This window comes from Mustela lutreola, chromosome 1, assembly GCF_030435805.1.
Source record: "Mustela lutreola isolate mMusLut2 chromosome 1, mMusLut2.pri, whole genome shotgun sequence".
NCBI lineage: Eukaryota > Metazoa > Chordata > Mammalia > Carnivora > Mustelidae > Mustela > Mustela lutreola.
This window is the reverse complement of record NC_081290.1, coordinates 72,326,998-72,354,621: the sequence shown is the minus strand read 5'-3', so window position 1 is coordinate 72,354,621 and position 27,624 is coordinate 72,326,998. Positions and strand designations below refer to the sequence as shown.

The 27,624-nt window shown below is 43.4% G+C and overlaps 1 protein-coding gene across 1 annotated transcript in view; it reads right to left on the bottom strand.

Moving 5' to 3' along the window:
- Window positions 1-27,194, bottom strand: part of SETD7 (SET domain containing 7, histone lysine methyltransferase) — a 46,012-nt gene extending 18,818 nt beyond the window's left edge. Inside the window, exons 1-4 of the mRNA XM_059168452.1 lie at window positions 27,063-27,194; window positions 19,269-19,398; window positions 7,116-7,317; window positions 2,461-2,650 (exon numbers count right to left, since the gene is read on the bottom strand). Coding sequence (XP_059024435.1) covers window positions 2,461-2,650; window positions 7,116-7,317; window positions 19,269-19,398; window positions 27,063-27,102 — 562 coding nt within the window. The 5' untranslated portion in view covers window positions 27,103-27,194. The remainder of the gene's footprint in view (window positions 1-2,460; window positions 2,651-7,115; window positions 7,318-19,268; window positions 19,399-27,062) is intronic.
- Between the last annotated feature and the right edge of the window lie 430 nt (window positions 27,195-27,624).

Sequence of the window (27,624 nt, the reverse complement as noted above, 5' to 3'; positions counted from 1 at the left end):
GTCCCATGTGCCAGCTATACGGAAAGCCCCACGTTAGGGATGGGGCAGAGGCAAACGGGAAAAGCATCCCGGGCTGCTTTCAAGGGGCTGATGCTGTCTTTTCCAACACACCCTGTCCCTTCCTGTTTTTCTGCCACTGGCCAATGCTCCAGGCCAATGGAGCATACCTTTTACGTTTCCTCCTCTCCTCTGTAATTTACCACGTCCTTTGGCCAGAATCCATTCATTCCCTCGACCGACATTAATTCTTTTTTTTTTTTTTTTAAAGACCTTATCCATCTATTTGACAGAGATCACAAGTAGGCAGAGAAGCAGGCAGAGAGAAAGGAGGACGCAGGCTCCCTGCGGAGCAGAGAGCCTGATGCGGGGCTCGATCCCAGGACCCTGGGATCACGACCCGAGCCGAAAGCAGAGGCTTCAACCCGCTGAGCCACCCAGGCGCCCCACGACCGACATTAATTCTAAGGGGCAAGCCAAGGCTTAGGACGGCACAGGAATTACCAGAGAAAGGAGTTCCTTTGTGGAGAAGGTGAAGAGATGAGGCAAGAAGAAAACCCAGTGTGAGCCCACCATGACCAGTTCTCAGGAAAATAACTCTGAGATTATCATCCTCACTTCCCAAAATCTGTCGCTTACTCACACCAAGAGGAATGCAAAGAGAACAATAACTTCTCTTATGCTGTTGTATACTTGGTGCCAATAGCTGTGTTTTATAATGAAGAAACAGATTCCAAAGGGATACATAACTTGCCCAAGACCTTACTATGGTAAATGTTAACACTGAAACCCAAACCAGGTGACTCTCAAGTTCACGGCTTTTACTGCTAAAACACGCTACCACTTCTGAAGTTTTAAAATGGGCATCGCCCATTGGGACCCTCCCCTGGCCCAGAGCCCCTCACTTCTAAACACGGCAGCACTGTCTCCGTTCAGAACTCATGTGAAGAGCACAGAGAGTAGAATTTGAAGTGCGAAGATTACTGTTTCACTTAAAAAAAAAAAAATCTTTTCATTTTGGAAGGCTTTTAAACTTATAGAGAAGTTGAAAAGATAGTACAGGGCACCCCAATACTCCTCACAGTTTCTTGTAATGATAACTCCTTAAGTTACATGGTATGTTTGTCCAAATTAAGAAACCAACATAGCTATGTTACTATTAACTAAGCTTCAGACTTTTTTTCGGATTTCACCAGTTTTTCCACTAATGCCTTCTTTCCGTTCCAGGATCCTATCCAAAATCCCTCACTGCATTTAGGCTGCCTCAATTTTTAACTTCAAAAAAACAAAACCCGAGACATTTAAAACAACCAAGTTGGACCTAAGTGTAAATGCTAGATTTCCTATTTTTGGACATTCTCCTCTGGAGATTCTCCTTTGGATCACAAAGAGCTAAATATTATTTAGAACGATTAATGCATAGATTTATTCTCTTCTCTCCTTCTTTTCTCCGTATAACCTAATTTAGGATTAGACACACAGGCTTATCTTGCTTTCAAGGAATCAGACCAATTTAAACAGATTTTGTTTGTTATGCTACCCAAAATACAAAATCCTGGTTTTTCTCCTTGTTTTTTTTTTCTCCCAGACTTTCTACAGCAAATAATTTTATACTCAGAAAAAAAATGCTTAGTATACCATACTGTATTTCTAAAAGGAAATAGGATTTTTTTCTAATATGGATTCCACCGGACTCACTCATGTATCCATCACGTGCCCCGTGGAGATACTGGGCTCTGAAGGAGGCAGGGGATACCAACATGGATTTATCTTTCCCAATCAGAGCTCAGGCTGAATCAGTTTTACAATTTGTAACAACCCAGAGATTTACCTAATTTGATTCTTTAATATCATTAAGCTGTATTTCAGTTTTTTCTGAGATCTAACCTTTTGAAATTCACCAAATTTCTGCTATCATCTCTTTGCTTTTTCCTTGTCTCAGAATTATACAGCTATGCCTTTATCCTGACTTTTTAGCATCTGCTACTGAAACGCATGGCATCTATTTCCCCATCTCATTGTTATTTGGCTTGGCTGTGTGATCTGCTTTGTGCAGTGAAACGTAGGTGAACGTGACATGGTGTCCATTCCAAGCTAAGCTTTCAGAAGCAGCACAGGTGTCTACTCATGCACTGGCTTCCTGGGACCCACCTGGGAAAATCTTGACCCAGGTCACCAAAGTCCCTTCAGACTGGGCCCCAAAATTAAGACATATAAGGCATAATAAGATAAGAAGCCTCAAGTCCAAGCCATGTCCAGCCCAGCCCAGCCCAGCCCAGCCTAGACCAGCTATAGTACAGCTTGCCAGCCAACCTGTATGTGAGGTATTGACATGTCTGTTATGCAGCAAGGCTTTTAATACATGATTCAAGTGGTCTAGACAAAGAAATTCATTTCTCTCAAATATGCCCTAACAACCTGCTTTGGAATTAGAGCAACTCATCTGAAGCAGATCCGACTTACTTCCCGGCACCAGCTCAAAGTGAGGTCTTCCTTCTTCAGTGGACATAAGGGTAGCCAGTTTTCCCTCTATCATCTCTCCATCAATGAATTTTCCATAAAGGGCTGTCCTCTCATCAGGGTACACATAGGCTATCTTCTCTCCAGTCATCTCCCCGTCTTCATTTACTTCTCCCACAAGGCTGCCTCCATCCTGACAGGAGAAACCAAAAGCCAGAAAACATTATATGTAGTATTTATCCACAGGACATGACTTCAAGGAATTTTTCTTGCGTACTGCCATCATTGATAGTGCTAACATGACAGTTGAAGAGCTCAAAGCTCAAAGTGAGTGAGAAAAACATGATGCATACCTCCCCAGCCAGCCCTATACAAATAAACTGCTAGAAGTTACACACACAGAAGCACAGAAGCCCGATTTAGGGAGTCAGAGACCGAGCCCCACTTTTTAATCCTGACAAGTTATCAACACTCTATTTTGGTTCATTATCTAAGAAGCAAGTGCACTGTACTTGTAATATTAGTTACAAAATATTAAAGGAGGTGTAACTATGTGTTAAACCACACCCAACATCATGAGGAGCTAGAGCAAGATGGTTTTACCTGCTGTTCATACCATCTCATTTCTCCATGTGGAATTTTTGGATTTCAGGTCCATTAGGAAAATCTTTAGTTCAAATGTATCTAAGAGTTAATTTAGTGAATGTGAGTAAAGAGTGTTGTCTGCATGTCCTAGGAGATAAACAAAAGGACTGTGGTCACTGCTGTTTTGAGAATCCTACACTGTCACTTTCTATGGCATTACAAGGAAAAGGGAAAAAAAAATCAACTAAATTTGATTCCCTCCCCCATCACCTCTTTCTTCCCACTTTCCTTTCTTTACTGCCCCCTTCTGTCTCCTTCCAGGAGAGAAGCCAGCTGCATTTTCTGCTTAACTGTTGCTTGCTTGCATTCCTAAGAGTCATTAAATACTTTAGGGCACAGGCTCTGATATAACTGTGCATCCTGGTAAGTGCTAGGGACACAGTAGGCGACCCATAAATGCTTTGAACTGAACTGGGATTACCAGTTCAATAATCTAATAAATAAGCTAATACACTATCAAAAAATTATTGAATCTAGGGTCCAAGCGAATTTCCTTTTTTCCTCCCCATGCAGAGGTCTTTATGGTATAACTGAAAATCTGAGACCTATGTGGGTTCAATATAACAACAGTAATGCCACGATATCTTCTAAAAGCTTGGTTATTTCTCCAACTCAAATTTCTAGAAACAGCTACTCAAAGTCAGTGGTGTAGGATGGCTTCTGAGTGATCTCAAATGCTGCTTACTGAGAGAGGGCAGGAATAAATAACACCAGGTCCATGATTTCTACAGCTCACCACAGTCTAATTGCTCTTTGGAGAAAAAGGGTCATGAATTTTAAAATGAACCACAGCACTTTCATAGAAAGAAAAACATTTGGCAGCATTTTTAAGGCATAGAAAGTGCATTAGAGCTATCTAATTGCTCTCTTCCCAGAGTTAATTCTTAATAAGCCAGCATAAATGGGATGATACTTTCTGTAAGATCTGCCTTCAGGCTTTCAGTGGTGATTACTGAGCTGAAGGGTGTTAGCACACTTGTGCTCCTAACACGCCATAACTAACATAAGCCACTGTCACTCCTTATTAGTGCAGAATTCTGTCTTTCTAGGCTCTCACATTTTTTTTTCCTTAAGTACTTTAAACTTCTGGTCAGGGAGGTGGTGAATGTATTTGTCTAGTATGATAAAGCAGAGATTCTTCTTTTATTTTCAAAAGAAGGTATACGTTTTAAAAACAGATTATTCATTTTTTTGAGAGGGACAGAGATAGAGAGAGCACAAGCAGTGGGAGCTGCAGGCAGAGGGAGAAGCAGGTTCTCTGCTGAGCAGATGTGGGGCCCGATCGTGACCCTGGGATCACGACCTGAGCCGAGGGCAGACACTTAACTGACTGAGCCACCCAAGCGACATCACTGTTCCAAGGTGAAAATTTGAAGGACATAAGCTGTCCTGAGAGTAAGCTTATAAATACTGCAGGGCCAATCATGACTTTCCCTGCCTGCTCTGACTCCAGATCACAAAAATGTCCTTGTTTGCTGTGTCGGGGAGCGTTGAGGAGGAAGCCGCTGCCTTCTGTCCTCTTCACGGGAGAAGGAGTCATTCATCTGATTAGTGAACAGGCAGGGTCTGACACCCAGTGACACCCATCTCTTTATTGGGTGGGGGTTAACAGGATAAAGCCAGCTGCTCCCAGAGGTCCTGCTACATTTTCATTCACGATGTCCTGGCAGCTGCCGGTGCCTGCAGGCTGCACCTGTCCCCCTCTCCCGTCCTGTCCTCTCCCTGGGGAAGCTCCCTCAGGCAGGCCCTACTCCCCCCGGGGAGACCTGCTGCTGGTCCAACTGTTTAGTTCACGGGGGTAAAGCAGAGAAGCCCGTTTTGACTTCAGGTCCATACCCCATCTCCAATCCGCCACTGCCATTAGAATAAACCCACCTTGATCTCTGACACCGAGAGACACAGGTGTCTCGGTTGAATCTGAATCCAGGGAGAAAAGGGGGGGTGATTAGCTCCCTCACTGCCAACAGATACCATATATAAAGCAAGTGTTATTCCAAGTTAATTTTGGATGCTCCTAACTCCCTAGTGCTTCTTCCCTAAGGCAGAGTCTCCTTTTGGCCTTTAATAAGATAATCATTAACACCAAAGGCTAAAATGTAGGCGCACCATTTAGGCGTCAAGATGCAACTACATTGAGTGGAATGGATCCATTCATCTTGGTGCATCTTTGATCTCTTCGATCATCGTCGTAAGTAAGATGGCAGGTGGGAGGAGGCTCTGGTAATCCCCATTTTGCCTCTTTCCTCTATCCAGGCTCCCACAGAGGGTTCCACATTCTCTGACTTCATGATTCACTGTCATGTCAGCAGATCCCCAGTGCCAGGCAGCAAATGCTCCCCTGGCCTCCTCACAAGGCAACAAAAGTTTCGGTCTTCCTAAGCTGGTAAGTACCACCACCAGGTCCTTCTTCCTGCCTTAGAGGCAGTAACTGAAAGGACTTTGGATCTACTGCAGAGCCTACCAAGAAGATATGTCATTGCTTTGGGCATTATTTGAAACATGTTTTACAGTCTTCTTTCCTTAAGCCCTGTTCCCTAGAGTATAACCTGTTTTTTGTTTTTTTTCTTAGATTTTATTTATTTATTTGACAGACAGAGATCACAAATAGGCAGAGAGGCAGGCAGAGAGTGAGGAGGAAGCAGGCTCCCTGCCTTGCAGAGAGCCCAATGCAGGGCTCCATCCCAGGAACCTGAGATCATGACCTGAGCTGAAGGCAGAGGCTTTAACCCACTGAGCCACCCAGGTGCCCCCCTAGAGTAGAACCTGTTTTTAAAGAACAATAATGCGTAAGGAGATTTAGCTGGGGCTGATTTTCCTATTACACATGTAATAGATCATTTATTTTTATTAAATTTTTTTAAGCATAAGAAGTTAGGGTTCAGAGTAAGAAAAATGCTTTTGTATTTTGACTGAAGCTCTGGAGAAAATAAAATATTACTATTATTATTATTATTATTTAAGTAAGCTCTATATCTCACACAGGGCTTGAACTGATAACCCCAAGATCAAGAGTTGCATGCTCTACTGACTCAAATCAGCGAGATGCCGTGGACAAAATAAAACAGTAGACAAAATATTTTCTAAGGTCTATTTCCTGGCACATTTTTTGAAAATTCACTAATAACAGATGGGCTATTTGAGATGCAAACAATTAGAACATTAATTCCCAACCCCATGGGTTGTGCCACATCGTTTTGCTTTAGTAAACTCCAAAAGTATTGGAAAATGTTATCAAATACTCAAAGGCAAGTTAATTTTAATCACTCTAATTTAAGCAACATAAGCCAAAAATCACTTATAAAGTCGGGAGTAGGGTTGTAAGAGCAAGTAATAATAGTGCAGCACATCCCCGAAGATGGGAAATTGCTGGGCCAGGTCTCCTGCATGAGAACCAGAATAAAATTAATAGCAACAATGAACTATTCCACCATCTCTTTCTATATACCAAAAGAATATTTTTATATATACATATTTTAAAATATTTTATTTATTTTTAATTTATTTTTAGAAAGAGAGAGCATAAGCAGGGTGAGTGGCAGGCAGGGGGAGAGGGAGAAGCAGACTCCCCGCTGAGCAGAGAGCCCCATGTGGGACTCGATCGCAGGACCCTGGGATCATGACCTGAGCTGAAGGCAGACACTTAACAGACTGAGCCACCCAGGCGCTCCCCGAAAAGAATATTTTTAAAAAGCATATATTTTTTTATCTTTATTAGTGGAACAATAAAGCCATTTAGTTCCAATTTATTTGAATCATGAGTATTCATTCCTTTCCAGAATAACACCGAGGAGGAATGAATAGTGGCTGTGAGGATCCACAGTCTAAGAGGACAGCGAGTAACAGGGAGGGGCACACCTTGGCAGCAGCTGGGGGCTTCAGCTCCTGCATCTCTCCAGTCTCACAGCTTCATGTTTTCTAACACAGAGGATACATTTTACTCTTTATTGCCAGGAGCCCAAGCATCGGTTTAACCCATGTTACATTCCAGCAAAATGAACAGTCACCAGGCTTACTGGGTAGTATATCCAGCAGACTCCATGCCGAATGTTATCCTTGTACTGCCCCTTGAAGATCAATCTCCCATCCGTGTCATACTCCTGGGCGGGCCCATTCAGCTCTCCGTCTACATATGTGCCCTGCAGCACGCCCCCGTCCTCATAAGTGTACACTCCCTGGCCCTGCAGGGCATCGTCTACATAATACCCCTCCAGGGTGCTGTGAGAGAAAGGAGAACAAAAGGGAACAGTTAGACCATGACTCCACTCTCTTAAAAGAAAGGATCACATGCAAGGAACTGCATGCCCAGCTCTGTTTCGCTGCTGACCCGTATTCAGTGCACCTCCTGAATTCCCCACATCTCGAGGAAAAATACTCCAGAGATGTGGGTGGGATTAGGGACGGGGGGATTTCATTCTTAACTTCGCAGTTCCCATTCATGTTTTTTCTCTGCTAGCAGAAATAGAGAAGAACAAAGCCACAGGTGGAAACTGAGAGACCAAGCCTCATCTGAATACGTTTTCAAGGCTAAGATGCAGACCAATACCGGGCAAGAGGAATGGCGGCAGTACCCTTTTCATAAATAAAACACCCATGTTTAATTCCCTCAAGAGTGGTCCAGACATCACTGGGTTCTCAGGCTCTTTCAGATGGCCTGTATACAGTGGTTTTTAATAATACAGTCGTGGTTTAGAATGTAAATATCTACATATTTATTGAAGTCATTAATGTATTACTTACGTGTGACAACCATAATTGGTATCCAGTCAAAAGAATCCCTTCCATTTATTTGGATGATGTATGGGGATTTACTTCAGTGTAGGCATGTGCACACGTGTGTGTGTGTATGTGTGTGTACAAGATCGGGGCAAATGGAGGCAAGTAAGGAAGACCTCAAGCTGAACCTTGTTAATAGCATTAGCAACCGCACGGTGTTGAGACCCCTCCTTCCACAACAGAAGAAACTCACAAGGGTGTGGCTCATGGGGAATTTATAAGAACCTCCCTGTCTCTCCCCTCCTAAAGAACATTTTCGGCATTTCAGTATGTTTTCAGGATTAGCTTCTCAAAGGCCATTATACCATGAAACTAACTTGACCAAAATTTTCTTCTCTGTACTGACACTTGCAATAAGGGAAAGAGCAGCTTAAATAATTTTTTAAATGCAACATGGAAGATGTTTATTTTATTTTAAATTTATTTTATTTTATTTTATATTTTATTTATTTATTTATTTAAAGTTTAACATGTAAGATGTTAATTCAACATGTAAGATGTTTAACATGTAAGATGGTTTATTTTAACATCTGCAGATAGCACTCACCCATTAATTCAACTAACAAACATATATAGGGTGCCTTGTAAGTAGCAAGCATTGTAGGAGGTTCTAGAGAGCACGAGGAACACCACAGCAGAAGCTGGCTGGCATAAACTGTGTCATGCGAATAGACGGCATGCCAAGGGGCCACAGGGACTGAGGTGGCTGCACCTGGCTGTGGCTGGTCTTGCTTACAGAATGAGATGATCTATGATCGTTAAATGAAAAGCACAAGCTAAATAACCGTAGCCTCTGATCACACTGTAATTACACTATGGGTGGTCTCCCAAGGAGAGAAATCATTGTTTCAGTTTTGTTTGTACTACCAATGATAAATAGGCTGAGTAAATTCAAGAAGAGAAGAGAGTGCACTTTAGCATAGCCCTTGCATAAATAATCAAAATTCTATATCAGCTGGAATTAATGAGATCCGACTCCCCCTATGGCCATTAGACTCCCCCTATGGCAAAAAAAAAAAAAAAAATATATATATATATATATATATATGGCCATTAGGCTCCCCTGCCATGGCCTCTTCCTCTCTCTCTGTATATGTATATGTAACAACCTTGGGGAAGGATAGCTCACCAACTCACATAATGATATAAGAGTGCAAAAAATTACTTATTCACCTATCTTCCCATTTAGGTTGGCCAGATAAAATATAAGAGGCTCAGATAGGTTGGAATTTCTGATAAACAACAGATCATTTTTTATCATAAATAGGTCCCTAAGATTGAGCAGAACACTTATCCTAAAATATTTTTTGTTGCTTATCTGAAAGGCCATTTTAAGCGACTGTCCTGGATTCTTATTTGCTCAGCCTAGCAACCCTATTGGCTAAGTTCTCAGGAGCATTTAGAACATGCCTGCGAGTGTTTGAGCAGAATTCTCCCCTGACATACTAGTCTGCTAATGTTTCTCAGGTCATGGTCAAATCCACAAAGCACAGGTCTTGGAAATCACTTAACAGTAATATGGACTTGCACATCTTCCCCCTAAGTAGCTTGTCTTATCCTCCCTTATACAGGAGCCCATCCTTGCTAGTCTCAACACTAAGAATCACAGCTATTTCCCTCTGAGCCCAAATGACAAAGACGCACAAATGTAAACTCTTAAGGCACTGGAGAGCAAAACTGATTGCAATGTTTTTCAGCACAGCTTGAGCAAACAGCTCAGCTCTCTTAGCGGGTCTGTAGGATAGCTTGGATGAAATCTGATGACCACAGGAGCACGTGATCTCATGAACTGGGGCCTCCAGGGCCAGAAAAATGATGAGGCTCTGACATCCTCTGTCACGGAGGAAACAAAATAAAAGCTTCTGGGTCTGGGGTCAAGGGTCCTGCCATTCCAACTTTTTCTTCCAGGGGAGGTTGGCAAAGCATGGCCTACTGCGTGTTTCTGTAAATGCAGTTTATAGTCATGCATGTTCCTTCCCCGCGTCCTCCGAGGCTGCTTTCCTCCTGCAAAGGCACAATAGCAGAGTTGCCCCAGGCACTGTAGGTGGTCCAAAAAGCGGACAGTGTTTAACAACTCACCCCATATCGGAAAAGTTCGCTGGCTCTCGTTCTAGAGTCCCTGCTCACATAAGTTTATTCACTGGCCCCAAGCACACACACCTGTCTATATCTTACCTCACATACCATGGTACCCTTGCTTCTGCCTTTAAAACACAGGTAACCAAACGTTTTAAATCCCTGAGGACACAGTCAGGAAATCAGCCACGGGTCACATTCTCTCTCTCTCTTTTTTTTTTTTTTTTCGTTCAAAACAAAAATAACCTTGGGGGTAATAGTGACTATTCTCAAGCCTCTGGCATTTTTCTATTCAAAAAAGAAATATGCTGAGACAATGGCACTGTTTTGTGGCCACTAAATTGTTAATATCAGAGACTATCAGAGAGGAAACTACAGACAAGTGGCTTCCTCATCCTTCTTGCTGAAATTGGATGGACAGTTGCGTTTTGGAAAGTCTGCTCATCCTGGCTTACCCAGAGCCTGCCCACCCTCCCTGTGGAACCCTGCTTCCCCCAGAGTCCACCCGGAGCACCTCGCCCAGGCCTCACTTCTCACTGGAGCCTCATCGTGAACCATCGCAGAACTTCCCAGGTGTTGACTGGTGGTCACCTTCGTGCCCCACTCTAACTCGATTGTAAGCCCTTTGTAGGAACAAATTAGTCACTACCCATCCACACATCCCTCCCGGACACGGGCACACAGCCTATCTTCAAGCGGTACTTCCTAAATGAAAGAATGGAAACGCAAACCGGGCTCATTTTGCTTTGAGAAGAGAGGACTGAGAGGGAACATGACAATGTTACTCAAGGGCAGGGAGTACTCTTTCTGCTCGTCAGGAAGTCTCTTGAACTCTCCCTACTTCCTTTCTTCATTTGGAAACTGCAGCTACTAACAGGGTTAATATATATTAAGGACTTAGGAGATGATCTGGGACGTAGTGATTGCCCAAAGAAGTAATAGCTATTCTTTTTTTTTTTTTTTTAATTTTTTTTTTTTTAAAGATTTTACTTATTTATTTGAGAGAGAGACAGTGAGAGAGAACATGAGCGAGGAGAAGGTCAGAGAGAGAAGCAGACTCCCCGTGGAGCTGGGAGCCCTATGCGGGACTTGATCTGAGGACTCCGGGATCATGACCTGAGCCGAAGGCAGCCGTCCAACCAACTGAGCCACCCAGGCGTCCCAGTAATAGCTATTCTTATTAAGCATGCACACTCATGGGTATGCTAATGAGCTTTCTCCTGAGAAACTGGGCTTTAAACAGCATCAGGGAAATAGTTATGAGATACTGGAGTAGTCAAAGACATTGACCAAAACTGCTTTAAATCTACTGAAAAAAAAAAAAAAAAACCAACCAACAAACAAAAACAAACCAACAAACAGGCAAGAAAGTGTCCTCTGTCTGGAATAATTTATGAGTGACCCATTCCAGGGCAGAAGGATGAAATAAATGCTGAAGTGAAAAAAGTAACATGTATTCATTGTAAACCAAACCAAACCAAAGCAAGTACCACAAAGCCGTAGAAAGTAGGAATTCCCACTCCCCTTGCTCAGTTTGCCGTAGGCCATGGAAGGCTTTGTCCTCATTTACATATCATGCACTTTCCCACCTTTGTTGTTTCTGTTTTAATGAAAATGGGATCATATTATATATAGTGCTCTTGACTGTTATTTCCTGAAGTCTCTTTCAACATCTTGGCAGATTCTTTAGTATGTTAAGAAACTTCAAAAATGGTCTTTCGACTGTTAGATTTTTCTGGCACCAGCATCGAAGCAAGTAACTAGAAAATGTGGAGAAAATTAAAACATCAACTTTAATTAAATTTCTTTCTGTACATATACACACAGACCATTGTTACCTGTTTTATCAAAGCTCCTGAAATTAAATGTCTGTAATAAATTAAATTAGGAAATCTAGCTTAAAAAGAAGGGAAATTTTATAATTATTTATCTAGGCTAACACATCTGCATTTTACTCAAATACTATTAAATTTTCTTTTTAAAATTCTCTTTAATATCTGAATACACAAAAGTGCTCTTAGGAGATGTGACAGCTTTGGCCTTTCCTTGGTATTCTGGGGACCAGGCTTTCCACCTTGTGAGGCATAAACTCTGTTCTTGTGAGGAATAAACTCTGTTCCCTTCCTGTCATCAGCTGTTGTAAAATAAGAATCAAGAGGGAAATTTTAAATGAATCATAATTCTACTTTAAATTCCCACTTCGAACCAGATTAAATTGTGACTCTTAGTATTAAAACATTGAACAATTATTTTGTGACAATATATATTACCTTTTTAAAAAAACTGAGATATAATTGACATACAGTATTATATTATACATTAGCTCTTAAAATATTGAACAGTAAGTAAAGATAAAGAACATCCCCCACAAACCCAAACCATCTGCTCCCGCTCTCTTTGAGAGAAACGTCAACTACTTACAAGGTGTGATAAGCAAGCTGAATGGAGCCCTACCACGCCTTCCCTGTGATAGAGTGTGTTGTCTATCTTGAAAGTTTTTTTTATCCTTTAGTAGAAGATCTGTGAGTCTGCAGGATCTGATTTTTATAAAGGCTCAAGATGACAGTAACATTTCTGAAGAGCAATTAGTGAAACTGAGCTTTGCTCTCTAAAAATAAATCCTAAGGGGCACCTGGGTGGCTCAGTCAGTTAAGCACTGGACTCTTGATTTTGGCTCAGGTCGTGATCGCAGGGTTGTGAGATTGAGCCCCTCGTCTGACTCTGTGCTCAGCGGGGAGTATGCTTGGGATTCTCTCTCTCCCTCACCCTCCGCCTCTCCCACCTTCTCTCCCCACGCCTAAAAATAAATAAACGAATAATTTTAAGAAAACTCTGCCAGCTATTGTTATTGACAAATAATAGTAACGGTAATAGTGAGAAATAATAATAAAAATCCATCCTTGATCTTGAGGGCATTGTGCTAAGAGAAATAAGTCAGACAAAGACAAATACTGTATGTCCTGACTTACGTGTGGGATCTAAAAAAGCCTAACTCATATAGAAACAGAGCAGAACAGTTGTGGCCAGGGGCTGGGGGCTGGGGGCAAAGGGGAGGCACTCATCAAAGGAGACAAACTTCAGACTAGAAGATGATTAAGTTCTGGGGATCTAATGTACAGCATGATGACTATAATTAACAATACTGTATCACGTACTCCAAAGTTGTTAAGAGAGTAGATCTTCAATAATATCACCATTATATCAGGGGATGGAGGTGTTAACCAACCTTATTGTGGTCACCACTTCACCATATAAAATGTATCAAATCACCATGTTGTAAACCTTACATTTACACATATCATATGTTGATAATATCTCAATGAAGCTGGAAAAATGTACATACAGAGCAACAGGAAACAAACCCATGTTTTCCCATATGTACCTCCTAGGTACCCTCCCCCGCTGCAAGGTCTTTACAGGTGTTCTCACTCAATCTTCACAACAGCTTGGAGAAGTCAGTCTAATTATCCTCACTTTACAAATGAGGCAACAAGTTCACAGATCAGAGTTCTTCTGAGCTGCTTCTTTAAGCAAACTTCCCATCAATCTGCCAAGCTCTTACCAAAGTTGGTCAAGCCTCACAAGGAAGTAAATAAATTCACCCCAGCACTCTTTTGAACTTCTCACAAATGACAGCTAATGAGTGACTTCAAGAAAACTTAAAGCAAGCAAGAAAGGCAGTCGGGGTCAGGGCTATTTCCTGGCTCCTCGTTGGAGGAGAACGATGGGTGTAGTGAGAAAAGGAGGGCTCTGCGATTGAGCTCACTTTGGCTTGAATCTTAGCTCCAACACTCACTGATGGGTGACTGGGCAAGTTATTTAACCACTCTTTGTCTTTCTTTTAAAGATTTTATTTATTTATTTGACAGAGAGAGATCACAAGGAGGCAGAAAGACAGGGAGAGAGAGAGGAGGAAGCAGGCTCCCTGCTAAGCAGACAGCCTGATGTGGGGCTTGATCCCAGGACCCTGGAATCATGACCTAAGCCGAGGGCAGAGGCTTTAACCCACTGAGCCACTCAGGCGCCCCTGTGTCTCAGTTTCTTATGCAGAATAGGATTTTAAGCCTACTATACAGCTTGTCCCTAAGGGAACGTGTCCAGTGTTGAACAGATGATAGGTATTCAAAGTTATCCATTTTTCCCCATTCCCTTTCCTTCTGTATGTCACAAAAAATTCTGCCTTAATCAGAACAGTTCATGAGAATACAGACAAATGTATTTGTTGAGCCTGGTTCTGACAAAAGCTGGATGACTGTCAGGAATATAGAAAGAACTGTGACTTGTGCGGGAGGCAGGAATACATGACTTCAGAAGTCCATTTCGGCTCCAATTTCCCAGAAATGTGACCAAGTACCTTCCAAAATCCAAACACAAGGAATCATGCATGGGCCTGTCACCGGGAAAATGTCAGCCTTTCTCAATGGCTCAGCGGCTCAGAATGGACAGCTTCGCTTACATTATTTGGCCAATGATAAATGACAAAAGGCCCTCCCAGCTGGACACATGAACGTAGCAATCAACACTAGGAGAAGTAAATAATACTTTGAAATCTAACTGGCACATTAAGGGGAAACATCAATAATGTAAAAAAAATGTAATTAAATGAATTACCTCACCTTTATCTCATAGTCAGGCTAAAAACCACATAAATTCCCTAATATTACCCAGCCCAAAGCAAGCTGCACTGAAATACCTCTTTCTTGTTATCATCCTAAAATTTCAAGTAGTTCTGCAAGATTACCTTTGTATCTATAAATCTTGGTTGAAATGAGAACAATTCAGAAAAAAGATGCACTGAAATGGACATCCAGAATTGGGATTAGTATAAAAATTTGAGATGTGTACCTCAAAGTACTCCGCATGCTGAATACTTTCCCAATATGCTCCCTACCCCACCACAGTCCAGTGGTGCCAGAGAGACCCCAGAACCACAGCAATGAAGCTTCTAGATCCCCTTCTTCTCACTGCATTAATGCCTTCATCTCAGGACCAGAGCAGATGTTAAGTCCCAATGACCTAATCTTAGTCTCAAGACATTTTCTTTATTTCTTTACAAAGGGGAAGAAAATGGAAAACAGTAACTGCTTGAAAAGACAATTTAAAAAATAAGGTCGATTTTTCCATTCATTCCTAATTGTTGGGATAACTTATCTGTTAAAGAATGACTGGTCTGACGTAAGCCAGTTTTAATGTTTTTCTGTTCTACATTTTGTCATATAATAAACGAAGAGACCCACCGCTGAAGATCTCAAAACTAGCAAACATTCTAAGGTTAAGATAATAGTAAGGTACAATGCACATTTTGGCTATTTAAATTGATTTAGAAATAAAGAGCTACTTCCTTATTTTACCTTGAATATGTTTAATTAATATGCTTAAATTCTCTGCCAATAGTGGTTACCCCTGTGATGTGGGGGATGAGGGCACAGAAAAAGGGGAGGCATATTCACTTTTTACATTGGTTATTTCTTCTTTTGTTTGTTTAAAGACTTCCTTTCTTCCTTCCTTCCTTTCTCTCTCCCTCCCTCTCTTCCTTCCTTCCTTTTGAGAGAGAGCATGCATGCACATGGGGGGCGGCAGGGGACAGAGGGAGAGGGACAAGCAGACTCCCTGCTGAGTACAGAGACCAATGCAGGCCTCCATTCTGGGCTCAAGCTCAGGACCCCGAGATCATGACCTGAGCTGAAACCAAGAGTCAGATACGTAACTGACTGAGCCACCCAGGAACCCCACATTGGTGTATTTCTTAAAGCCCGTTATTCTACCAAGTATTTGCTCTATGTGCAATTGAAAAATATTCTGCTTCTATCTAAGAACTTGCCTAAAAAATTTAACAGGGCCATTTTTCCCCGTGATCTTAATATTTAAAATTCTTATTCAGGATTATCATAGTCTATATAAAATAGAAAAGTGATTCTAGAATTTCCCTGCTATAAATCTGTGTTTGTTTGTAACCCTCTCATAAATCACGTATGCAGCTTATGGCATAGACTGTGGTAATGGTTTCATGAAGATATACTTACCTCCAAGTGCACCAAGCTGTATGTATTAAATACATACAGCTTTTTGTATGTGAGTTATACTGTAAGTAAGCTTGCTTACAGAAATCCCACAGCCCTGTTCAGATGTCACATAAGATTAGAATGCACCAAGGCCAAATCTTTTGTCACGACACTTTGCAATTTTCCAGACAGGTTCTGGCAATTGCAACCAAATCCTCTGATGGGAACATAAGCCTGCATTACAGGTTTGGACAGCTTTTAAAAACTCTCACAGAAACTTTCTGTTTCCTCACCTGCTATTTTAAAACCTTGATTTCAGCCCTTTTGGGGGGAATTTTTTCAGACTAAAGCTCCTGACTGGCCGTGAAAGCACAGGGTCCCTGCTTTATTTTACTCAATACATCAGACCCTAAAAATTAGAAGCAGTTAATAGGGAGAAAAATTAATAGATAAACCTAAATTAGGGTACCAATTCATGGAGAAACAGCTGACTTCTCTATGACCACATCCTGCACCCTCCTTAAAAAGGCCCAGTAGATTCCATGGGCTTTTTTTCAGTCATAAGATTATCTCACTCATGTTTATTGCATATCCTTTTAACAGATGTCTCATAATACGCTCAGTATTGAGTGGAAGAAAGGAGGTGATGGTGACCTTTTGAGAACCTGTCACCATACCGCTACATCATAAAAGCAGTGGTACAACTCTCTCCCCTCTAAGTGTTAGCCCCAGTCTATCCAAAGAAGGGCACAACAGTAACCTCTTGAGGTCTGTGCTAATACAATCATTCTTTGATTCTATCTAATCTAAGTCTCTCCAGATGTTTGACTGGTACGTATAAAAACTAGTGAATTAGTGCCTCAAAAAGGAAAAAAAAAAGGGCAATCAATTTCTATTCCACTGATAGGTACTGGCCTCATGGTTCAACGGGACCTAGTGTTTCAGCTTTTTCACGGTGGGACACGCATGCGCAGGGCTGCAGGTGGACGTGGGTAAATGGAGCTGCAGCTAGAAGTGACCCGCCTGACAGAGGGCAGGGCTCAGGAAGGGTCCAGCCTCACTCAGCTCCTCCCACAACCAACAGGATCAGTATCTTGGAGCCAACACAGCTTATTCCTGGTACACTGGTGCGGAAGAGAAGTCTAGTCCTTCAACACTGCATGTCAAGTCTGGGGAGCAAGCAAGTCAGCAACATTCCCATCAGCTGACCCTGCTGCACTGTTTCCCCAGAGTCAATGACCAGATGGGATCATCAGCTTACCAGACATCAGCTACCAGAAAGCATGAGAGAGAAAGCGAGAGATAGAGTGTGAGTGTGTGTGTGTGGTGGGGGTGGAGTGGGTGTTCTGGGTGAATACTACCTTTTCTTTCCACTTCCAGACTCATTTAGCAAGACTCTCTCTCTCTCTCTTTTTTTTTTTCTTTAAGTATCAAATTAAGGGAAAGTGCCATGAAGCGTAGCAGGTCAAACAGCTTCTGTCCTTAAGGAAACCTCTGTCCTCTAGGGGAAGTAAGACATTTGCACAAATATACATTTGTTGAATGAATAAAAGAATGACTGCCGCATGAGAGAAGAAGTAACACTTTTCCAGAAAAGAGGTATAAATAAACTGCTGTGAGAACAAGCAGGAGCAGCTTCCCTCTGGACAGGCTCAAGGAATCGTGAGAGAAGCAAGCATTGATACCAGATCTTGGAAGAGTCCTGTGTGGGACTTGGGTGTCCACAGGGGGGCAAAGGAAAGAGAGTGAAGCATCTGGCCATTTAAAAGGTACAGTTGGTGGGGTGCCTGTCTGCCTCAGTCAGTGGAGCGTGCAACTCTTGATTTCAGGGATGTGAGTTCAAGCCCCACTTTGGGTATAGAAGTACAGTCTGTAAGCAAAGCTCACTGAAAAGAGATGTGGTGTGTGGTTGGGGAGCATAGGAAAGAGAAGGTTGGGATCAATATTGAAAATGAAATTGTACAAAAGTTCTGTGGTATGTTTTTGCTACTTTCCTCATTGTATCAGATAACGGAGGGCCTGAAGAACTGTTGAAAACTTTAAAAACAACCCACTCCATCTACAGAAAAGGCATTCTGGTCACAAGCCAGTCCCTCTGTCACCCTTGAACTGTCAGCTTAGACATTTCCTTTCCCAGAGGAATTCCCAGGCATAGGAAGCTTTGGTTTATTACTGATGTCCAGAGCTTAGAAGCAGCGCTGTACCCTGCAGAATCTTAGAATCTGCCTTAGCTAAATCCATTTCCCTATTCCTCAATCAAGCGGGCAGAAAGAGAGCTGGCCTTCCCGTGTCTCTGAATTCCTCTCAGTGCTTGAGAAATTCACATGGTCATTCTGTTTCTGAAACTGACATGGTTTAAAAGTCACGGTAGGAAAACTATGCCCCTACAATTCCATCTTTTCTTGAAAGAGAAAGTCATTCCTGTGGTCATTCCCACCTATTTCAAGAGGGTAAGGAGCTTCTGCCTCATGGCATTCTCAGATGGGAGGTGAAAGCAAAATAACAAGAACCCTGCTGTGGACCATATTTTAGCTAGAGGCAGAGCATCAAAGGAAGCAATTGTGACATCACCACAGAGGGACCACACATAATGACGGTCATCCCAAAGGGCAGCCGGTCAAACACCATGAGACTGGAGTTGAACACCCTGTGTTCACCTGTCCCGTGTCTCCCTGGTTGACCTGTGATGAGGCAGCTTTGAAGAGCTTTGCTAAATGTTTTCTTGACCTGTCTCATGAGGACAGGGCATATGCTGAGAAAATTACGAAGCTGCGGAACCCATAAAGTGGCCGCACCATCCTTCAAAGTGTTTGAAGGAACCAGACCGTGACAGCAGAGAGAGAGAGAGGGCTGTGTGCACTGGAGTGTGTGTTGTCCTTAAGAATCAGTTGCTACCTAAGCTGCCCAAGCTGGGCCCTGACAAAAACAACCCCCATCTGTGTGACTTCACAGGGATTCATTATGTGGACAAGCAGGTGAAATCTATCAAAGAACTGGGTGAGCCCCATAACTTATGTGTGCGTGATGGGAGCTCCCTGACTCGGGCACGATAGAGGAGCTGTGGCAACACAGCCTAGCAGGCAGCGATGAGGGACCTAAGCCTCAGGCTGACTCCCCAGAGGAGCACGAACGACTCCCTGGGTCCCCAAAGCAGTGTACAGCTGTTGGGGTGACTTCTGCCTCTTCTGTAAGTGGCACCAAAACATTCACTTAAATTTTTTCATTTGTATCATTCCTTCAAGTACAGTAATTTGGTAACACACACACACCCCCACCCCGCAACAAGATGGAACTCAACAAAACTGTGAGGGCTACCTGCCATCAAAGAAGAAGAACTTCCCTCGGCCGTTCTTTTCTCCGTGAACAAAGTTCCCCTCAAATCTGTCTGTGGAGGAGTAGGTCACCGTGCAGAACCCGTGTGGTAATCCATCATCATCCAGGTGCCCTGGAGAAAGGGAAGCACACAGCAAAGCTTAACATCTTCAGTGCGCTCCCACCGCCGTGTCTGCACTCAGATCCTGCCAGCTCGTTCCCTGAGCAGCCAGAGGGCCCCCTGCCTGCCTCCTCTGGGGAGAGCACCTACCAAGCGTCTGTGCCTGCATCAGCAATATCAACTGATCTGTTATGTACACGTTGTGAACAGGTGGGGGCTACAGCTAGATTTCAGACTAGGAAGCACAAACGAGCTGGCATTTTACTGGGGACTACAGGTTATTCCCAATAATAACATCTGCATGTTGCAATTTACCAAGTACTTCCCTACATGGCCCTGCTCATATTTGGAATCAATGCCCCCAAACTCTCTTGCTTAACTGAAATGAGATTGAGATAGCCCCATTTTATCGTCTGTTATAAGGTACTTTGTCTTTGCAATAAGATATCTAGTTGTAGAACTCAGTATACGATATAATTTTACAGATCATTATGTAGGAAGATGTGGAGGACTGCTAGCCGGTGTCTTTCGAAAACCTTACTGCTTGCTCTGTCATACTCACACAACAAGGGACACAGCCATGTCTCTGAAACTGCCCTAATATTTATACACCTAACATTGTACTAACACATGAACTCAGAGTCCTTCTAAGCCTGAACTTCAGCTTAAACTTGAACTTACTGCTTTCCTTTACAATGTCTCTCGGCTTTGAATGTCTAGTAATAACCTTGTCATTTACCCTCTCCCGCTACGCTCAGAGGGTTTGTGCTGGTTTGTGCTTTAAATGCAGCTGCACGTATCCATGTGGTCATTTCAATAATGGTTTTGAACATCAACAGCTCTTATTATACTGTGATCTTGAAATTGCTGGTTCTTCCTGGGTCACAGACTCGTATATTCCAATGTTTATGTTTATAGTCAATGTTTAGGTTTTTATTATTATGGGCATATTTCACAAAACCCAGAAGTCACCTCATTGGTATCTCCCCAATTACTCTGGGGAGCTAATTTTATGGAGGTGGGTGAAAATGAAGGCAGTAGTTAATCTCCTGGCTTTTTCCTGGGTTAATGACCTGGGTCATGAATGAAACAGGTATGAAAGCATTAAACATGGTGTGCAATGCAGGGACATTAAACACTTAAATGAGGCTTCTAGATGGCTCATAGACATAAAGGAAAACACACACTATACCACCACAGTGAATGGTTTAGTCTCCTAAAACGGTTTCTTCCAACATGATTAAAAAAAAAAAAAAATCACCCCTTAGAAGAGAGGTTAAGTAAGCATTATCATGAACAACAAAAAAGCTCTCTATTTGTGTTATTGATTATAAACATAAAATAACAATGAACAAATACACTGTTTTATTGCTACACTTGACTCTGTATAGAATGAATTATCTAGAATATTACAATAAAACGTGACTACTTAAATCACAATTGATATGGTTCCTTTCCTCTCAGCACAAATTTTTTTCTACAAAAGGCCAGGAAATTAATAATTAGAAAGCAACCAGGCCATAATTGCTTTCTTCTCACTCAAATATTAACTATATACGGCATGTTCAATGATACTCAAGTCATATGAAATAATTTGGACAATTATTTTCTAAATATGTACTGGTGACATTTCTCTCATTAAAATAAATTAAATATACTTTTTTTCTTTTCATTAAAAAACACACTCCATGTATAGCTGAAAGTTTGCTTCTGTGAAATGCTGGGATTAACATTTCTACGGATTTAGCATTCTACTTATGATTTAGGTATATCCAAATAATCATTTTAGCCTTATATTGAAGTCGTCACTAATTAGTTGAAAGTGTTTTCCCCACAGAAAAAAGTTCATATATTTTAGACTTTAAAATGTTAATGTTTGATGAAAATTTTTATGAACTTTAGATGAAGAGATCTATTATAATAAACATGAACACTAAGGAGAAAAAAACCAGTGTAAAAATTTCATTTCCACCTTCCCTCATTCATGACAGTCCTGTCCTATTTCTGAATAAAACACCGCAGGTGCATCCCCAGCGGTGGAAAATTAGAGAAAATTTAAAGTGTCATGTGGACACTTCACATGGAACATGCTAAAAGCACCTGAGGGGCAGTACTGATCCCAATGGAGATGAAAGCAAAAACATTCAGTCCTATCCCATGAAGGATGCTTATGTCAGTGTCTTTCAACAGGCCTGTGAAAAGTCATCCCAACACCTTCTTAGCCCCTAGCTAAGATAGGGACAAAAAACGAGCCATTTCTTGGGTAACACAGTGTGTTTGGGAAGATGCGGATGCATGATATTTCCCCTCTCCCTCTATCAGTGCACAGCAGGCCCCTCTTGTTGGCTTGTTTTGTTTTCCTCTCATCTTTCCAAAAGGAGGACGATGTTATCAATGAACAGGATCAATTAAAAAGAGCTAGAAATTAAGTCCTATGATCATTCGAGAATTCCACCCTGAATATTTTATAGCCTGGAGTGGTTTTCCTAGCAGTAGAACCTGGTATCTGAAACAACCCCAACAGTTAACAGCAACAAAGAGACGTTCGGAAGAAAGTAACGTAGGGAAGAGAAGAGATTTGGTTGTTCGGCCCTCCCACCTCTGTTCAACCTTAGAGCTTCTGTAGACGATCTGGTATAGCTCTTGTTCAAACACCACATGGATAACAGCATCATGGAATAGCTGTCTGGTCAGTATTAGTCAATACTGCTGCTTTACAGAGAAGAAAAAAGTCTGCATTGCCAATTAGGCATCTGGCAATGGAGGGCATCCTTTCCTGTTATCTTAAGTACACCTCACCACAAGCCCGCACATTCCAAGCTTATCCCTTCATCTGAGGAAGCCCACGCCTTGCACCTGAGAAACATATTAATCACTCTGAACGGTGCTAATGAATACTGAAAGCCCCTTCCCCAATTCCTTCCATCTTTTTCTCTCCAGATAAGAGCAAACTAGCAGCATACCCTTTCTTTCCTACTGCTGGTGGAAGAAGGTATCCCTAAAGAGGTAGGTATTCTTGGGACCCAGGAAGAGAAGTGGAAGAAGCCTCTGGAATTACGATTATTTCTCAAAAAAGCACCAGGATCTCCAACAGCATGTCCTGCTTGCAAATTCCTACCACTTCCAAGCATTACCGAACTCAAAGAGAAACACCAGTCCTCCTTGCTCTGATTGAGGTCAATTTGTAAAAATGCTCCAAGTCAGCCAACAGCCTTCTGGGCCAGTTCCCGATAAACAGAGGCTGAACACCAGACTCAAACAACAGGAAAATTCACTGGAATGACTATTCTGCGTTGATAATACCATCCCAGCCCACATGCTGTACATCCGACCACAGCAGTGATTTTAAACATGTATAGAGGTTAGAGAAGGAAAAAATGTAACAGTCTCATACTTTTACTTTTTCACTTTGTCCTGAAGATCATTATCTACTGAACAGTTAGGAAGTTAAAAATTCCCCCTCCAGTAACCTCTGAGCTTTTTTCTTAATCTGATGAGAGCCAGGCCTGTCTTCTGGGCGGTGATGGTCCATCTCCGCAAAGGAAATTCCCTCTGGGTCAGACACACCGCTGTTGACTGCCTCAGGCTTACCCACAGGAGATCTGAGAGTAGGGCTTGTGTGTGTGTGTGTGTGTGTGTGTGTGCGCGGTGTGAGCGTGTGCGCATGTGCACACGCCTGAGTCTCGTGTGTTTCCTTTAGAACAAGATTTTGTTTGTGGTTTTGTAGAACAGAGCTGCTTAAAAAAGTAATAATAATAAAAGGCAAACTGATTCTGTTTAGTGCAAAGAACAGGCCCCTCACGCTGATGCATTTACACTGGGTGTTAAAAGCATACTTTGGTTTTTGAGAGTAATTCTTCATGAGAGCTCAATTATTAGTTGTGAGGGTCATAATTTTAGTGCGTGGCCCACGGGGAAGGGGTGCTACTGGTACACTTGGCATGCATTTTCTCCAAGTACAGAGCACGAGCCTGTTAGAGACAGGCTGTTAGAGACAGGCTGCCTTGTTAGAGACAGGCTGAGAAGCTGCGGGCAGTGGAATACTGGCTTGCTTGTTTTCATCCTGGCTCCTTACTTTCAGACATTCTGATACTTCCTTTTTTTTGAGTATTTTTCCTCAGCATCTCCTATATTGCTCCAAGTCTTTCCATTTTTTTTCCCCCCTGCTTACCCACATATCTGGATTATTTCAAAGAATCTTCTAGGTGATCCCTTACCCTGCTCACCATTGCTGGTTCACCTTTCCAGAGCAGAACTCTGCTCCTGTCATTCCCAGCTCTAAGAAGCCCCCATGGCCTCCCTTGGCTTTCAGCACACAATCCCCATTTTCAGCCTCTGATACACAGCCTCTTCCCCTTATTGTCCACTTTTCTCCCAGGCTCTCTGTTCTGGCAGAACCAAATGTTTAGTCTCTGAATGTGCCTCCATAATGACAAGGTACCAACCTCTGTGTTCGCTCACTGAGGCCCCTTTCAACTAGAATCAACTCCATACCACCTCTTCTGGGAAATCTTTCTCCATCTCCCTCCCCAAGCTGGAAGTAATTTTTACTTCCTCTCAACCACCATAATTTATCTGTTTGGATAGGATAGATGTATTTAAAATTCTATTAGAGACCACAATGTATTCATCTTTGTTATCTACGGGTAGACAAAGAAATAAATCTAGTAATAAACACTACTTCCTACTGAACTAATGAGCCTGGAAGAGTTTTTAAAAAGCCACAGCAGGATCTCAGGTGGCCTTCTTGGGCCCTCTGAGGCCTGGGCTTGCTGCCTACCCAGCGGCAGTAAACAGCTACTCCCTCCACTGGCCACCTCCCCTTGGGATTCATCCACTCAGAGCCTAGAACTTCACCCAGGCTACCGTTCCACCCTGACAGAACCAACATTTCAACTCTACTCCTGCAAAGACCAATTTCTTCCCCAGGATAAATTGCTAAGGAAGAAGAAAAAGAGGAATAACGATGTCCGTTGGAGAGGCTGTCAGCTAAATTCTCTTCCCCCAAATACATTTTTCTGAAAGTAACTGAACTCGGTCAGAACCAAGCTCTCCAGTGATAAAAACTGATATTGACATAGTACTTAACTATTGCTTCCAAACCTAGTTACTGAGTATTGCATATATTTGACTGGCTCACTAAAAACTTAAAAAAAAAGAAAAAAAAAGGAAAAATGTGGGGAGACAGTCTGATATGGTGGAGTGAGATTCTGGAGGTCTAAGCCTATCTCCTACCTCACTGATTATCTCTGGATTAGTTCTGAACTCTTCTGTACCTCAGTTCCCTCCCCTGTAAAGTTAGGATACTATTAGTGCCCACTTCATAAGACTGAGTGGATAACATGTGTGTGAAACATTTAGCACAAAGTCTGCTAAACAATTATATTTATAAACAAAACAATTATAGCAATGATCATAATAGGGAAGACAAAGGAACTGTGGAGACCAAAGGCTCTGTTTATGCAGCCTTTTACCAGTCTCCCAAGGACATGTTAGATGGTAAGCAAAGACTGTTACCGATGGCACTAGAAAGGCCAACACTGGCTGGAGAAAAGCCCACTGGTACAGTTCACTTCATGTATACACACACACCCGCTAGGCAGAGTTTGAGCCTTAAATGCTTCTAAGGACTCTAAAAGATTCTGTCCTACTCTCATTGTTTACTGTCAGGTACAACGAGTGACCATGTGTCCTGGATTGCTCCCAAACATTCAAGGCTTGAACTAGTTATGCCAGCCTGAGTATTACTAGTGACCCCCTCGCCCTCAAGCATATTCTTGATTTAGGACAGTAATGCATACAGTTGGTCCTACGTAACAGATTCTTCCTTGTTTAAATAAAGGACTAACCAACAGACACATTTCTAGATCTGCTTGTTCACCTTCTGCAAGGAACCCAGGGACCATGAACAACTGGACCTTATGTTTCTAAACAGTTTAGTTTCAAAAAGGAATGTGGTTTTTAACCTTGGGAGCACTGCCTGTGATCAAAGGTTTGCATTAAATTTTTACAAATAAAAGTAAGCTTTGAAGAATAAGAACAAGCCCTAACAATTTGAAGAGAGCACATTTTTTGTTTATCTTTCATAACATGAAGGCACAAGAAGTCAGTAATTTAAATTAAATGAAGGGTTCCAATGGACCCTCTCAATCACCGTCTCTGGGGCCAGAAGCCCCCAACGTCGAATTTGATTATTAGATAAATAGTTCTGTGAATTCACAACATTGTGAAATTAAAACCACAACAACTAACACTCTTTGAAGCTGGTTAGAGAAATAAGAAGTTTTAACAGTTACATTAGGATGGATATCTTCCAGAGAATTCAGAATTATTATTATACTTAATCTCACCGTAAGACCTCGAGATCACTGCAAAAGGAATCAATTATGTTTTATGAAAACATAAAAATTGATTTCTTCTCCCAGTGTAGCAATAACTATATATCCTTATGCATTTGTACATTGTTGCTACTTTCTTTTTCATTACCTTTTGTGACAACTTGTTTATACAAATTAGATAGAAACCAGATTCAACCAAAATCTTAACGTTATTTACTTGGACGCTTGGTTTAAAATATTCTGGAATAATATCGCACAACATTGCAAAACATCACGACGTGCTGTCTGGGGTGGAATCAAAAAAGTAAACATGCTAAAGAGTATTTTCCAGTACTCACTGTTACAAAATCATAACATCTCCTGATACAAACAACTAGATTGTATAACGTCCCCACCTCGCTTTTTAGAACTAGCAAAAAAAAAAAAAAAAAAAAAAAAAAAAGAGGTGGAGAAACTCAGCAAAACAAAGTGGCGAGAAAAGTCGGGGGAGGGGCGCTAGAAGAGAAGGGGCGGAGAAACACGACACCGAGGCGGTGATATCACCCACAGCCAACGGCATGGAATTCAGAAAGTTAAGTGTCACCCAGCAATTTCGGTCAGCGCTTGCGGCGCGCCTGCACAGCGTGGCGGCGGCGGCACCCGAGCTCGGAAGCAGGAAGGGGGAGGGGCGGTTTGCCTGAGTTCGCTCGGGGGCAGCGGAGGGGAGGGCCTCCCGGTCGGCGTGCGTTCAAGCCCCGGGTCCGGAGCGTGGTGGTTGCCCTGCAATGATTTCATCTTTTCGGAAAAGCGGCCGCCCCGGCCGCGGCTGCCACGTGCCTGGGTCGGCCCCGTGCGCTGCGCCGGGGGACGAACCCGGACGCGGCCGCGGTCACCGCAGGTCGCAGCGGCGAGCGGAAGGAAAGGGCTGGCAGCCGGAGAGGGGCTCGCGTTGCCAAAGCCGGGCGGAAGGGAGCGCTCCGCGAGGCTGCGGGTCTCAGGGGGCTATCCTCCAGCGCACCCCCACCTTCCATCCCCGAAAGCGGGGAGGCCAGAGTGCGGGGCAGCTTCGTAACTCCGAGGGCGGATGCGGGCGCTGGCCGGGAAGGCTGGAGCGGCCGTACCCTGCCGGGGGCCCCGGCCCGGCGGAACCCCGTTCCCGGCCTGCGCTCCGCCGTGCAGTGCGCGCTCCCGGCGGCGTGGCCTTGGCCGCCCGGCCCGTGCCCGAGCTGGGCAGCGGGCCACCCGCGTAGGGGACAGTGGGGGCCGCGGGCCCCGGCGCCGCGCCGGTCGCAGCCCGCCACTCCTTCCGCGTTCCAAGCCCTCGGCGCCTCCTCCCCCAGCCCCAGAGAAACGCTGTACCTTCCACCGCTTCCTCCACCATCTCGTCGTCGCTATCCATGGCGGCTGGGGACCGTGCCCAGCTCGGGGCCGCGCGGCTGCCTCCCGTCCGTCCGGGTGCTCCCGGCGGCTGAGCGAGCGCTGGGGCTGAACCCTGCGAGTTTGGAGGAGGAGGAGGAAGAGGAGGGGCAGTCGGGGCTGGTTCGCACTGCCTCCCCCTACAGCCCTTTAAATTCCTTGGTCTTAAGCTGCTGCGGCAGCAGCCGTTACCCCCCCCCTCCCTTCGCCCGCTGGCCCCTCGCCTCGGAGGCTCCGGGGTGCCGCCGTGACCGCCGCCGCCGCTGCAACTTTCTCCTGTAATACCCCCTCTTTGTTATCGAGGAGATGATCCGCTGACATCACCCAGCGCCGGTGCGCTCCCTCCCTCGCTGATTGACAGTTCCCTGTCCCTTCCCAGAAGTAAGGCTCCTTAAAACGAAAGGCGCTCCGGGTTCGCGCTGACTCTGCGCCGCAGCCGGCCAGCCCCCGGGCCCAGCGGGGTTTGTCTTTAGCTTCTGCTCGGCTTGGTGCGCTCCGAGCGCGG